General features: G+C 38.9%; 1 protein-coding gene across 1 annotated transcript in view; it reads right to left on the bottom strand.

The window, feature by feature from the left end:
- The window catches only part of LOC127529016 (adenylate cyclase type 2), a 58282-nt gene extending 49574 nt beyond the window's left edge, over positions 1-8708 (bottom strand). The window contains exon 1 of the mRNA XM_051931256.1: positions 8696-8708. Within this exon, the coding sequence (XP_051787216.1) occupies positions 8696-8708 (13 nt within the window). The remainder of the gene's footprint in view (positions 1-8695) is intronic.
- Between the last annotated feature and the right edge of the window lie 7455 nt (positions 8709-16163).

Genomic DNA, 16163 nt, shown 5'->3' with positions numbered 1-16163 from the left:
CCTACAGATTTTATTTTTTTCTCCAGCTTTCTGGAGTTTTTTTTTTGTTTGTTTTTTCTGTCCACCCTGGCCATCAGACCTTACTCCTTTTCTATGTTAACTAATGTTGCCTTATTTTAATTTCTTATTTTGTCTTTTATTTTTCTTTTCTTCATTATGTAAAGCACTTTGAGCTACTTTTTGTATGAAAATATGCTATATAAATAAATGTTGTTGTTGTTGTTGTTGCCTGAGGGGTTACAAACCGGGATCCTGAGTTGTTTCGTCGTGTAGTGGGTGCGGCAACGCACTGTACCAGTGCATGCTCCCCAACTTGACTTGACTAAATTCATGCATTCTTGATCCCAGCTAGGTTGCCTAAACATTAAAGATTTGTCTTTTGTTCTCATATTAGAAACATTTTAATAATAAATTATTTACACTTATATAGTGCTTTTCTCACTACTCAGAGCACTTTACATAGTGAGTGGGCAGCCACTTCAACCACCACTAACGTGCTGTATCCACCTGGATGATGCAAAAGCAGCCATTTTGTGCCAGTATGCTCACCACACATTAGCACTTAGGTGGTGTAGGAAATAGTTAGCCAATTAGAGACAGGGGATAATTAGGCCTGGACATTGGGATACACCTTACTCTTTCCAAAGAATGGCCAGGGTTCTTTAATGACCACAGAGAGTCAGGACCTTGGTTTTATGTCTCATCCGAAGGACGGTGCCATTTTTACAGCACAGTGTCCTTGTCACTGCACTGGGACATTGAGTTCCACATTCAGATCACAGCGTAAGTGCCCCCTGCTGGCCTCGCCAACACCTCTTCAAGTAGCAACTCAAGCTTTTCCTGGTTAGTCTCCCAAGTACTAGCTCTTTGTCAAGCGATGGTTCTGTGAGGAACCAAACAACCCAATAAAGTGCCATTAAAGAACCATTTTTTTTAAAGAGTTTAACCATTAAAGAGTTGACCCACATTTATACTTACTTTTTTATTTAACACTAATTTGCTGCTGTGCACAAGAACCTTCTTTGATGGGGAGCCCTGTTACATAGTTTTGTAAATAGATTAATTTGTTTGGTGCAGATTAGAGGCACAGCAAACAGATGCTGGCAGAGTACTGTGAACACCACAACTCAACGTTTCTCTTGATTTTGCTTAGTTTTATGACCGATCTGAATTCCTGAAGAGAATAAAGATAGAAATTGTCTTCTCTCTAGACACTTCATCTAATTTTGGTTCATTTAATTCAGAACTCTTAGTTGGCTGCAGATAGATGCTCTGTTTCTGCTCCAAATCTGACCATTTCTTTGAGGGAATATAATTGAGGCTCTCAGCCACCTGTGTTAATAACAGTGTTGAAATACAGGCCTTTGAAATTTGGTGACAAGAGAGTCCATGGTGCAGATGAGGCCTGACTTCTGTTTCAGTGCGAACGTCTGCTGTTTTATACAGACACAGAAAAGCATGAAGTGGCCTACGGCACCGCTTTGTAGAAATTGAGTGGTACATAAACGATTCCACAATTTACTAACATTTACTGGAGTTAGCTTGAATTTTCTCCAGTAGTTGTTCTAACGTGAGCCTTGTGGAGTTAAAACACACAAAATAATAACTGACTTGTGTTTTATAATTCTAGTGTTTAGTTTTCTGTTTCTAAGAAAACTTACATTAACATCATTAAAATGAACATAATAAATAATTGAAGGTGCTCCCAGAATCAAACTAATTTCCAAAAGCATTGAAGGTAAACATTTGTGAAGATCAGCACAATGCTTGCACTTTAAAATGAAGGCATTAATGCTCCTTTGTGAATTAGGTGTGCTTGTCTACTGCTTATAAATGTATATTAAACCGCCCATTGTCACTGCTTAGTCTGGTTAAGTATAATGTGGCTGGAGTGTGTAAGATAGAAACTGGCCCCTGGACAGGATACCAGTTCATCTCTGGCACAGCTCATGCACACACTCACACATAGCCAGTTCATAATTGATAAATAATTAAGGACACATGCCTTTATATATGTGGGAAAACAGCTTGCTTAGAGAGAGAGAGGGGCAATTTGTAAAACTCCACTAAGACAGTGACCTGGACAGAATCTGAACAAAGGATTCAGGAACTGTGAAGCTTCAGTGCTAAGTACTATTCATTAAATCTAGATCTTTCCCAACTGTGCCCACCACTAGACTGCCATCGCACCCAACCCTCACCCTTCATCTTGCAGGTGGTATGCCCACAAGACAGCTCCACTTTGCAATTTTGGCCAGAACCCAGCCAGATTATATGGGTTCTCGACCACCAGGCACATGCTGGTGATCACCAATTCCAGGCCTGGTTCTAGAAGTGGGTTATGGTAACCCTATCCTGGGCAGGGTGAACTGATGTTTAATTTGTACCTTTCAGCACATACTTATTCACCAAGGGAGACCCAACCAGGAGCAAAAAGCTCCAGACAACCTAGCTCTGAGCATCACTGAGGTGTACAAGCTCTGCCACCACATCAAGGTGATGTCTCAGGAAGAGCTAAAATGTGTAGCTGGGGACAAAGAGGTCTGGACTGACCTGCTTGGCCTGCTGCCACACCAACACTCACCAAGAAAAGCAGATAAGAAAATGAGATGCTAGGAGATGAGATGAGGAACTACTACCTTAGACTTTATATCTTCTCCTAAATCTTCTGGGTACCACTTCATACAGTGGCAGATGATTTCTCCAAATTAACAGACAAAGTCACACAGGAGATGGGGTGAGTGACATTATTATAGACTTCATCCTGCATTCAATATGCCATATTGCCTTGCAGTTTTTGGGGGTCTTTTCTACTGCCATCTTGTCTTTGAAATTGGCTGTACACATGAAACTTACATTATAGTTTTGTTACATGTAATTTTTTGTTTTATTTTAACTGTATTATTTTTGAAATTGGGACTGCACAATGATTAGCACTTCTGTATTCCAGCTCCAGGAAAGACTTGGATTGAATCCTAGTGCTGGTCACTGTCTTTCTCCATTGTACTTGTTCTCCTGAGGTTTTACTCCCACATTCAGAGATGCACATCATTTTAATTAAGAACTACAAATCGGCATATTGTAATTATGTGAGTGAATGTGCTTAACAATAGACTGGCACCTCTTTCAGGATTGGTTCCTTACTTGCACTGATAGCTGCCATAATTGGTTTCAGGCCCCACAATACTAACTGGGCATAACAGATATATACTCACTGCACTCTTTATTAGGTACACCTGTTCAATTGCATATTAACACAAATATCTAAGCAGCCAATCGCATGGCAGCAACTCAAAGCATTTAGGCCTGTAGACTTTGATTGTCAAGACAACCTGAAGTTCAAACTGAGCATCAGAACGGGGAGGAAAAGAGATTTAAGTGGCTTTGAATGTGGCATGGTTGTTGGTGCTGGACAGGCTGGTCTGTGTATTTTAGAAACTGCTGATCTACTGGGATTTTCACACACAACCATCTCTAGGGTTTACAGAGAATGGTTTGAAAAAGGGAAAATACCCAGTGAGCTGTAGTTCTCTGGGCAAAAATGCCTTGTTGATGCCAAAGGTCAGAGGAGAATGGCTAGGCTGGCCATTATCCTCTGACCTCTAGCATCAACAAGGCATGTTCACCAAGACTGGTTATTTTCCCTTATTCTGACCATTCTCTGTAAACCCTAGAGATGGTTGTGCAAATCCCAGTAGATCAGCAGTTTCTGAAATACTCAGACCAGCACGTCTGGCATCAATAACCATGTCATATTTAAAGTCTCTTAAATCACCTTTCTCCCCCATTCTGATGCTTGGTTTGAACTTCAGCAGGTCATCTTGACAATGTCTACATTCCCAAATGCATTAAGTTGCTGCCATGTGATTTGGCTGATTAAATATTTGTGTTAATAGGCAGTTGAACAGGTGTACCTAATAAAATGGCCAGTGAGTGTATATGCAAGTTAAGGAAACCAGTGATTTTAAAGTTGCCATATGTCCTGAGATACACTGGCACCTAACCTAAGGCTGGCTTTTTTTAATGTTAACAGGTGAGATCAGGCTGTGTATTCTGTTCATCCAATGATGGAATGACTGAGTTAAAAAAATAAATGTGCTAAGTTTTCATGAGTATGTCCATTGATTAACTGGCACATCATCCATGACAGTTTTCTGCCTTGAGCCGGAGCTTCTAGGATAGGATCCATCTCCTTGTGCTCCTTTCATGAGCTAAGCCAGTTTAGAAAATTGCTGGGCATATTTTTCTTTTTCTTCTTTCGGTGGAAACCAACAGACTATAAAAATAACACCGCAAAAAGCTTTAACCTGTGCTTGACAGAAAATGAGAGCAAGGTTTCTTTCATTTATTTTTCTATGCTAGAAGACAATACAAACATTTACTACATTAAAGGAAACAATACACGTATGGCTCTTTTTGATGCATTGAATTTCAGATCCTTTCATCAAAGAAGTAAGGTGAGAGGCTGCACCAGCTGGAATGATGAGCACTTGTGCATTTTGAAAATCAGAATGTGGAACTGCTCCAACAATATGCACCAGCTAGAAAAAGAATAACGCTGAATAAGAATGCCAGGTCTGCATCAAAGTCGAGCCATCCTTGAATGTATTCAGCCTGTTTAGTACTTAATTTGACCTGCAGTAATAAATCCTGCATTCCTTAAATTCAAACATGTTAGGCATAAAATGATTAACTGCCTTTAGCAACATAAATCACACAAATTTAACACATTACAGTAGGTTTGTATTAATACAAGCTGGATGTAAAGTCTGACCAGAATTTTCTTTTGATTATATTGGCCAGTAAATACTACTCATGTTTAAAAAAAAAAAAAACTGGAAAAAAAAAATTGAGAGTTTAATAGTTTCAATTTAATTCAATTCAATCCAGTTTATTTTTGTAGAGTGCTGTGACTCATTCTCAGGTAAAATGCAAGTTTAAATTTTGCAAATTAATAAATACATAAGGAGTACATATATAGACACAAATTTGTTTAGGCAGACAGAAAATCAGTAGTCCAAAACAAATTAATATAAACAGAACCCAACAATATCAGTCCATTAATTAATGGTTGAACTATAGATTATGGCCAGTTGATTATATTGACCATTCAGGCCTCTCTGCTAAGAGGATAGAGAATAGAAAACAGTGCACTAGTTATCATCATACAATGTAGTGATAATATATTTTGCCATCCTGATTTTTTTCTATTACAAATTTCCAACAATTAATATTTTCAGGTCCTCCACTAAAATTAAACTTTAGGTAACAGACAATTGAGTGAACAAAAATGTGTTTTCAGAGACTCTTCTGTACTTTTTTTTTTTTTTGCCTTGTATCTGATGCTCCCAGGAAAGATCTTGCACTGGATTAATCATGTGTAATAAAGGATGGAGAAAAATCCTTTTAAAAATGTATTCCAGGTTTGGGTGGTAGACTCCATCATAATATCCATACTAAACAAATGAAATATATAATTAAGATCTCCTAATAGTGTATTGTACCACCAGCTTCAAAAAACCTTGACATAGACTTCACGTCTCCCTGGAACTGTATTAAATGTTTGTGTTGCCATTGTTCCATGACGTATTCTACCAGTTTGTATTCTAATGAAAGTGGTGAAAAATGTTGTCAAACAGGTTGTTCCAGAATCTCCCATAAGTGGTCAATTCAGTTATGGTCTGGTCACTTGGATGGGTATGGTATATAGCAGGGGTAGGCAACGTCGGTCCTGGAGTGCCACAGTATGTGCAGGTTTTTGTTCCAACCCAGTTCCTTAACGAGAACTCAATTATTGCTGATGAAGCACATATTGCTTAAGTCACATTTTAATGCTTCATTTTAGTGGTCTCGCTTGTTAAGGTTCTCCAACCTTAATTGCTTATTTCAATCTTAAACTGCTGCATTCAGTGTTTTAATTGTTCCTTATTAGCAATAAGATGTAAAAGACAAAGCAGCCAGCAGTTCTCCAGCTAGCTTTTTTCCAATTACATCTGTGTGTGTTCATCATGCACAGTTTGATTTAATAAAACACTTAATAGAAAAATGTGACAGACTGAAAATGATCTGTTTTAGGCTTCAAATCATTTGGATGATATCCTTGGAAAGGAAAAAAATCTACGATATAAAAGCCTTACATTGCACAGACTAACAAGCCATAAAATTAAATAAGGTCTGAGATTTCTAATTAAGCAATTGGGTTGAATGAAAACCTGTAGCCACTGCGGCTCACCAGGACCGACATTGCCTACCCCTGTTTTACATCTTATTGCTAATAAGGAGCAATTAAAACACTGAATGCAGCAGTTTAAGATTGAAATAAGCAATTAAGGTTGGAGAACCTTAACAAGCGAGACCACTAAAATGAAGCATTAAAATGTCACTTAAGCAATATGTGCTTCATCAGCAATAATTGAGTTCTCGTTAAGGAACTGGGTTGGAACAAAAACCTGCACATACTGTGGCACTCCAGGACTGACGTTGCCTACCCCTGGTATATAGTTTACTCTGGTGATATGGTCTTCATTGAAAATAGATGTCCTCTTGAAGATGGCACTGTTCACTGCCATCAGGGCAAACAATATTGTTTTCTGTTTATTGATACAATAGAGCACCCAGAAACCTGCACTGTAGGAAACAAACATTGGACCTGTAGATGTATTTTTGCGTGTTCCATATATGCATTAATCCTTTTAGTGAGAACAAGGTTAAGGTTGGTTAATCTAGCCAAACCACCTACTACAGTAGTTATTTTAACCAACTTATTTGTGAAATTGAAATAAACTTTATGTGAAGTTCTTCATGAACTGTTTGTCCGCTCCTATCTTGGATTTACATGTGCTGGCAAATGATGGTTAAGATGTCATACTGTATGGCTTCCAGATCAACACCACTCCGGTAGATGATGGACTCTTTGAGGCATGGTAGCCATCATAATGCGCAACCAGGTCTTTACACACCCTTAAATATGACAGAATAATAATTATTTCATTATTTGGTTAACAACACCTTCATATGCTTTTAATATAACTTGTGTCCTTTTTTATTCAGATATTTCCTGTAGTTTGTCAGTTACATAATTCACAACATTGTAAGACACCATCAAGTGGAAAAATATACAATAAAGAGAGATTTAGGCAAGTATAAAAACATGCAGTCCATGCCAGTTTTTATGGTAAGTAAGAAAAACATACCTAGAAAGCAAACCCGCTGTGGCCCATAGATCTTCCTTCTTATTCTTCTCTTTTATCTCCATGTTTTCCCTCTATATGTGGGTTTGATGTTTTAAACGTTTCAGCTGCCGGATGCCATTCATGGTGGCAACCCTCTCCATTTATCTGGGCTCGTGTCAGGCCTCAAAATGGTTGACGCATAGATCTTCCGTAAAGAGTAAATCTAACCAGCAAGTCTTCTAGCTACCTACCCTTTCCCAGGTACTGTAACAAAACACAAACATCGATCCAAGCAAACATCCAAAACTGTGCCACTAAAACAAAATGATGGAGAAGGTCCAACTCTGGGATGTGGCTGTAATAATGCCACTTGTCTCTTCTGTTTTGAGACCACATTCCCATTGCACAAATAAAAGGCATAAGAAGTAAGAACACAGCAAAAACACCAATTGTGCCACCTTGTTGTCTCACCTTTTCTTTTTAAACTGGACCCTGAAGTGTTTGTTCACTGTATGACGGAGTTTCTTGTTCCCTTTTACGTTGCATTTAATCATTTACACACTCCTTCCAGAACCCCAAAGTCTGCCTTGTCATGTACACACCCTTTTACATTTGATTTAGATTTACAATATCTAAATTGTCTAACATGTTATGGAACTGTGGTTTAAGTACTGACACAGAGTATTTTTTTTTCCATGACTGAGATGAGCAGAGAAAAATCTTTTAGTACGTACTGTATGCAGGCAGGCTACACAAAGGAAATTTTTGAGATCTAGCTTATGAATGGGTATGGGAAACACTTTGAGCTACACCATTTGTATGAAAATGTGCTATATAAATAAATGCTGTTGTTGTTAAGTCAGGGGGTGAGGGGATGGAGGTCTCCGACATTCCCAGTATCAGCATAGGACTTGGAGAGGTGTTCACAGGGATGGCCTCACACTTACCTTCTTGATGTATGCACCCTGTTGGGGCCCCATCTCTGTACCTGTATTGAGGCCAGTCTAGAAGCCACAACTAAGTGGGGACATCCAGGAATGCTCTAAGTGGCAGCTGAGGCTTTACACCATGTCTGGGTAGGAGCTTGCTGGCAGTTGTAGTAAAGTATCGACATACATCTCCTGGATACTGGGCAGTATCATGAGCTGTCTCCATGATAAAATCACATAAAAGGCACAACTTCTCTTGCACATGGACTTATAAACTTGATCACACCAGGCAGTGATGTTTACTGGTATATATTTTTATTTTGTTTTAGCAAAAGTACATCAATATCCTCTATTACAGAAATGATTACATCAATGTAAATACTTACAATAGAGATAACTGATTAACTATGTTTGATTTTTTTTAAGATATGGCTTATAAATGAACTCCATCTTTAAATGATCTTCTTATACCTAAAATGTTAATTCTCTTTCCATTTACAGGAACTTTCTATAGGGCAAGCAATTTCTCCAAACCAAAGAACATAGCTTCAAAATAGAGGAAAGCTGTCATCCTACACAGAGAGATGGACTTACCTCCAAAAGCCATCCTTCATATGTTTTCATGTTGGGCATTACAGTGGACATTTCCTAACTGTTTATACATTGGTACTGTTAGGGAAAACCTTCTGTGTGATTTTGTGAATGTTTCTGAGTTTCTTTCCTGTGCATTCTGTACTCTTTGTTCCCAGAACATTTACTGTGGAGATGATGAGATCATGTGGCATTTTTAACTTTTTAAGTCTAGTATTATATGCAAGAAGTTCCTATTTAATGACGAGATGTTGGCCAAAGACCTAATCTGTCTAACTATTTTGGGACCTTCATATATACCTTTCTTAACTGTGTTATGCAAAAAGTTTCAGTTCCTGGTGATGAAACAGTAATAAAATAACTAAAAATTGAAGATCCATTCGCTGTACCTGAATAAGGCAGTGGAATAGTGTGTCCCCAAGTGGTGTGTCACATGCTAGTAACCTCTGACACCAAAGGTAAAGAAATAGATGTAAACCTGTCATGGACCACTGGGGCACGTACAGCTGCCCTAACCCGACATAGACAGGCAGAGACACAAGTGTTGCACAGCACATGTTTTTATTTCCGTGGGGAAGCGCTTTTCTCTCACTCCCCACAGCAACATAGTCCAAAGCACCAAGCACAAAACACACTCTTTTTCTCTCTTTCTCTTCCTTTCTCTCGCCTCCACTCCTCCTCCAGCAACCTTCGTCCTCTTCCACCTGACTCTGGCTCTTCAAATAGAGTGAGGCGGCTCCTTTTAAAGCAGACCCTGGGAGTGTTCCAGGTAGCTCATTATTCAGACCTGGAATCACTCCCAGGTGTGGTGAAAGCCCCATGTAGGGCTCTGTAGCTCCCTCTTGCACCCCCATGGAACCCAACAGTGCTGTGCCACAATCCAGCTCTCAGCAAGCGGGAATCAATGGTGCCACAGCTGCCCAGGAGGGCTGCCCTCCAACATTCCGGGGGGTGGTAGTGTCTTGTAGATGCTCTCTTCCCTGGTCCTTCCATCCAGCTGGCGTCCCGCTGGGTAATGGCCATGGCTGCCTGTCACACTCTCCTTAAACAGTGTTCTCAATCTGCATGCAATAGTAGAATAAGGCATTGAACTGGAGTTGTAGATTTAGATTATCAATCAAATAACATATTAGATACAGATTCCTCTACAATCAGCGCTAGGGTCTAGAGAACTGGATCGATGCACATTATGATATATTTTTCCCCCCTTTCTAAAGGCCCAATGACACTTAGGGTTGAGTGAACAAACACAGCTGAGTCTGTTGAAGCTGTATCAATAGATACTAACAGATAATAAACAAGAATCGCAATGTTGTGTAAAATTTGGACTGTGCTCACAGACTTGAAAACTAATGCATTAATGACCACCACAACATTATGAATGGAGGCTCCTTGATTCAATGCTAGTATTAGGAGATGCAAGGAAATGTGTATGCCAGCTACAGGCAGTCCAATCAAAGCACTAGCTATAATTGAAGTCAGTATTACAGGGTATATTACAGCTTTTAATGTTTAAGGTTTTATGGCTCTTTGGCCAATAACAGAAAATTTGCTGGCAATCATTTAAAGGAATAACTAAAGTTTATGTGATGCCATTAACAGTGCTTTGTGAACAGGGGCATTTGATACTTGAGTGTCCAACTTCATTGTAATAGAATAGGTACAGTTTATTTTTATTTATTTTTTTATTAATTTAATTGTAATCATTCCATACAAATAGATCAATTTTTACAAAAGATAGGATTGAAAACAAGTTGCTCCCCACCCCTGAGAGAGAGAGAGCATGGCCAGCAGAGTAAAACTTAAGGCTTGTAGACATACCTAAACTGATGAGTTTAATAGGGCAATAGAGAGAAATCTGAGAAGAAAAAGAAATGTGGAAATAATTGCTTCCTCTGTGCATTAAGAGCTTATTCTAAGATATTATTGATTAGATCCTGCCAGGTTTTGAAAACATTCTGTACAGATCCTCTAACTGAATATTTGATTTTTTTCAATTTCAAATAATATTTTATAAAACATTGGTTTCCCACTGACTTAAAAGAGGAGAGTTAGGATTCCTCCAGTTTAGCCAAATAAGTCTGCGTGCCAAAAGTGTAGTGAATGCAATCACAGTTTGTTTGTCCTTCTCCACTTTAAACCCATCTGGAAGAACACCAAACACAGCTGTTAATGGATTAGGATGGATTGTGACACCAAGGCTGTCTGAAAGGCACTTAAAAATGTTGGTGCAAAATGATGTTAATTTGGTGCAGGCCCAGAACATGTGACCCAGTGAGGCTGGGACTTGATTGCAGTGTTCGCAGGTTGGATCTTGTCCTGGAAACATTTTGGACAGTTTTAGGCGAGATAGATGTGCTTGATATATAATTTTGAGTTGAATAATTATATGCTTTGCGCATATGGAGTTCGAGTGAAGTCTCTGCATTGCTATTTTCCACTCCTTTTCTGATATATTGATTAAGAGATCTTTTTCCCATTGTCCTCTTGGATCTTTAAAAGGGAGGGACTGCAAGATAATTTTATATATTGCAGAGTGAATAGGTACAGTTTTAAAACTAACAGCTGTCGGTGTCAATACAGAATAGATGATTAATATTATTGCTTCATGGAGACTGGACCTTAGTGAGCTTTCTAGAGTAGTAATAATTACACCACAACAGAGACGGATTGCCTCTTTCAGAGAGTAGCTGTGCATCTGCAGTTTGTGAATTGGAAGTCCCAGACACAAACTAGTTGGTAGCAAAAAGCCTTTTAACATCAGTAAAGAAAAATGGGTGCAATCCCAATGCATCTCTGATGGGGGTCTGCTGTCCATGTGAGTAATGCGGGAGTCTTCTGAAGGGAAGAATGACACCTTCTGTCCAGCATGGATACTGACTGTGTTTAGTGAGAAACAATGGTGAGAGCCTTAGCTGGATAAATCAACAATGCAACTTTGGAGGGAAGAATTGTTTTGTTTGTATGAGAACTCTTATCTTTGGTCTTTCTTGTAGAGACATTAGCTGGAGAGAATTGTCAATATAAACTTGTGACTTTTGAAGTTTTTGACATCTGCCTGTGTTGCTACCAACAGTACCACTGATTGTAGATCAAATACAGGACCAGGAACATTTTGTAAAACCAATATAGCTAATGTCTATTGGATAGAGAGGAATCAGATTGTTACTTTAACACAGGAAAAGGAATGGCATTGTTCAGTAGTTATTGTCAGTGTTGAACTACCACATCCAGAGAGGGGCTGGGAGCATGCGCTGATAGCCCGTTGCCACACCCACCACACGACAAACCGCCTGGAATGAGACCTGAGTGCTGCTGGTGACACCTCCACACCACACTGGAACAGTGTGAGGTCTAGAACCTCCTAAATTATGGGAAAGTTTTCAAAAGCACATTTCTGAGATTTATAAAAGGGAAAATGCAACTAGTATTATACTAGCACACTAGATGTGAGGCTGGCAAAATTTAAATGAAACAAATTGTAGAAGAAATTAGATAAACTGTGAGGGATTATTGGTGGGATTTCTTTGGAACAGGAGTGGACTGTGTTAATAAATTATGTCATATAATTGTTGTTTTTCTAGGGATTACCATTATGTTGTGTTTCGGACAATTGTAAATGTATAGAAAACTTAGACAATCGTGGGTCAAGGTTAAGATCATAAAGACAGCTTCTTTTAGACAAACTAGCATTTATGGGGCCATGCATTAAAAAAGATTGGAGTTTTCTTGCATTGCTCTCTGTTCATGATGATGTTAAAAACTCTGATTAGATTTCTCTAAAAAGATCAGAAAGGGAGGGATTGTTAGGTAAAACTTTCTGTGTGAGATTGTGAGTGTTTCTGAGTGTTCCTTTCCTGTAATTTCCGCACTATTTGTTTCCAGCACATTTACCATGACACAATGATTTTAACTTTTTAACTATTGTATTATGTAAACAAAGTTACTATTTAAAGATAATGTTTGCCAAATACTCTTAATCTCTCTATCTATATAGACCTTTAGATATACTGTACAAAGGTTGAGGGTGTGTGTAGTGCAGAGCAAAAACTGGTAATGTCTAACATATTCTGGATAGTGATACATATTTTGTAGATTGTCTTTATTTGTAAGACTGACTTTATACTTTTATTTTCATTTTAATAACGTTCAAGACAATATTTGCCCAGGCACATTTATCAGAAAAGACTTTTACATACACTTGCTTAGCCCTTAGATGAAATTCAAAAGCAGGAACTGACTGGCCAGCAGGACTGGGAGGTTGAAGGATTTGCACAGTTTCACAAATGTGCTTTGCTATAGCCCTGTGTGGATACTTCAGAAGCATTGTATTCATCTGTGAGCTCCAATATCAGAGACAGGGACACTTAGGTCTTATGAGTCTTTCCCTCAAGAAGAAAGCTTGGAGTGGAGGGTATAGGTCAGCGTTTCTCAATCTTTAAGTATTTGCGACCCGAGTTTTCATAACAGTTTTAATCGTGCCCCCCTAATGTTTTTTTTGAAAACCTAATAAAATTTATTCCTATATTTTTTGCTGCCGATACACCGCTACAAGTTTACAATTTCCCTATGAATAGCGAAATTACGCCACATATGGCAACATTCGCGCCCCCTTTTTGTTACTTTGGGCGCACCCCACAGTTTGAGAACTGCTGGTATAGGTAAAATTCATAAGCCTCTAGAATGTTTATTCTGTACAGTTGTTATTGGTTATATTTTGCTATTATTTTTTATTTATTTCATTATTTTCACTTCATCATTGTGTAATAACCTTGAGTTTGAGAAAGGTGCTACATAAATAAAAATTATTGTGTATTTTTATTGTTCGCTTCCCAGGTCCTCCCTGCGTGGAGTTTGCATGTTCTCCCCGTGTCTGCGTGGGTTTCCTCCGGGCGCTCCGGTTTCCTCCCACAGTCCAAAGACATGCAGGTTAGATGGATTGGTGATTATAAATTGGCCCTAGTGTGTGCTTGGTGTGTGGGTGTGTTTGTGTGTGTCCTGCGGTGGGTTGGCACCCTGCCCGGGATTGGTTCCCTGCCTTGTGCCCTGTGTTGGCTGGGATTGGCTCCAGCAGACCCCCGTGACCCTGTGTTCGGATTCAGCGGGTTGGAAAATGGATGGATGGATGGATGAATATTGTAAAGACAATCAGATCTATTTATATGAATAACTATTGCTTGTCATTTTGCATTTTTTCCTCCAGGTGGCGCTCTATATTTTAATTTATTTGCAGTGGGTGTCATATTATGTTGCTTTGTATTACAGTCATGCTTGCTTGACTTGCTTGATTGGCCATGGTGGTTGGAATTAAGTTTATTGCATAAAATGAGTGTGGCATTGTGGTACACTGGTAGTGCTGCTGCCTCACAATTAGCAGACTGGGATTTGCATACTGGGAACTGCCTATGTGCAGTTTGCATGTTCTCCTCGTGTTCATGTAGGTTCCCTCAAACAGTCTAAAGACATGCAGATTAGGTGAATTGGTGTAGCTAATTTGGCCCATGTGTGTCTGTCTGTGTGTGTGTGTGTGTGTGTGTGTGTTCACCTTGTGATGGACTGCCCTGGATAAGAAATGACAACGGATATGAATATGATATGAACGGATATAAAAACGGATTGACAGATGGATGCATAAAATGGAAAAAGACAGATAACAATCTACATGAGATGAGCAGTCAGTCATTTTCCAACCTGCTACATCCTAACTACAGGGTCACAGGGTCTGCTTGAGCCAATCCCAGCCAACACAGGGTGCAAGGCAGGAACAAATCCCCGGGCAGGGCGCCAGCCCACCGCATGAGATGAGCAATGTGAAAGTAAATTAAAATGATTGTTACCTCAACTTTAATGCTTCAAAATGGAAGGCTGATAGCTTGGATCCAAATAAAATAACCTCTTGAGGTCCTTGGCAAAATTTGAGATATTTGTACATGCACATATATAATGCATCCATTTATAAATGAAGGAAAAAAAATATTACTAAGCTCCAAATGTCAAGTGCTTGTCAATAACTTTATTACTGACTATTTCACTTAAATGGAAGTCTTTTTTGTGATATATTTTGCTATCTGATGAGCTCACTAATGTTTCTACTTATTCAACAATGCTGACCTCTAGTGATGTAATTTGGTAAAACTGAATGTATAGTTAAACAACAGAGGCTTGAGAATTATTTAGTCTTAGTGCTAAAGACATGCAAAGAAGGCTATATTAAAAAAGGTGTTATAACTTGCATCTTATATTTTTCTCAAAAATATTGTTACCTAGACCCCTGATACCTGTACACATTCCTTTTACTGAAGTCAAGAAAGTAACATCCTCCTTAGCTTGATGAAATTACATTTTGGGGTTCCTTCCTTCTTACAATCAAGTTGTGATTCGTTATAATAGACAGCAGCAAAGAGCGTAGAGAGGTGAATAATGTTTGAATTTTATGAGCTACACAATGATTTTACAGAATAAAAATAAGTGCCCAATTCACTACTGTGAAATACAGTGGTGTGAAAAACTATTTGCCCCCTTCCTGATTTCTTATTCTTTTGCATGTTTGTCACACAAAATGTTTCTGATCATCAAACACATTTAACCATTAGTCAAATATAACACAAGTAAACACAAAATGCAGTTTGTAAATGGTGGTTTTTATTATTTAGGGAGAAAAAAAAATCCAAACTTACATGGCCCTGTGTGAAAAAGTAATTGCCCCCTGAACCTAATAACTGGTTGGGCCACCCTTAGCAGCAATAATTGCAATCAAGCATTTGCGATAACTTGCAATGAGTCTATTACAGCGCTCTGGAGGAATTTTGGTCCACTCGTCTTTGCAAAATTGTTGTAATTCAGCTTTATTTGAGGGTTTTCTAGCATGAACCGCCTTTTTAAGGTCATGCCATAGCATCTCAATTGGATTCAGGTCAGGACTTTGACTAGGCCACTCCAAAGTCTTCATTTTGTTTTTCTTCAGCCATTCAGAGGTGGATTTGCTGGTGTGTTTTGGGTCATTGTCCTGTTGCAGCACCCAAGATCACTTCAGCTTGAGTTGATGAACAGATGGCCGGACATTCTCCTTCAGGATTTTTTGGTAGACAGTAGAATTCATGGTTCCATCTATCACAGCAAGCCTTCCAGGTCCTGAAGCAGCAAAACAACCCCAGACCATCACACTACCATCACCATATTTTACTGTTGGTATGATGTTCTTTTTCTGAAATGCTGTGTTCCTTTTACGCCAGATGTAACGGGACATTTGCCTTCCAAAAAGTTCAACTTTTGTCTCATCAGTCCACAAGGTATTTTCCCAAAAGTCTTGGCAATCATTGAGATGTTTCTTAGCAAAATTGAGACGAGCCCTAATGTTCTTTTTGCTTAACAGTGGTTTGCGTCTTGGAAATCTGCCATGCAGGCCGTTTTTGCCCAGTCTCTTTCTTATGGTGGAGTCGTGAACACTGACCTTAATTGAGGCAAGTGAGGC

Source organism: Erpetoichthys calabaricus, chromosome 8 (assembly GCF_900747795.2).
Source record: "Erpetoichthys calabaricus chromosome 8, fErpCal1.3, whole genome shotgun sequence".
Classification (NCBI taxonomy): Eukaryota; Metazoa; Chordata; class Cladistia; order Polypteriformes; family Polypteridae; genus Erpetoichthys; species Erpetoichthys calabaricus.
This window is presented reverse-complemented; position numbering and strand designations above follow the sequence as displayed.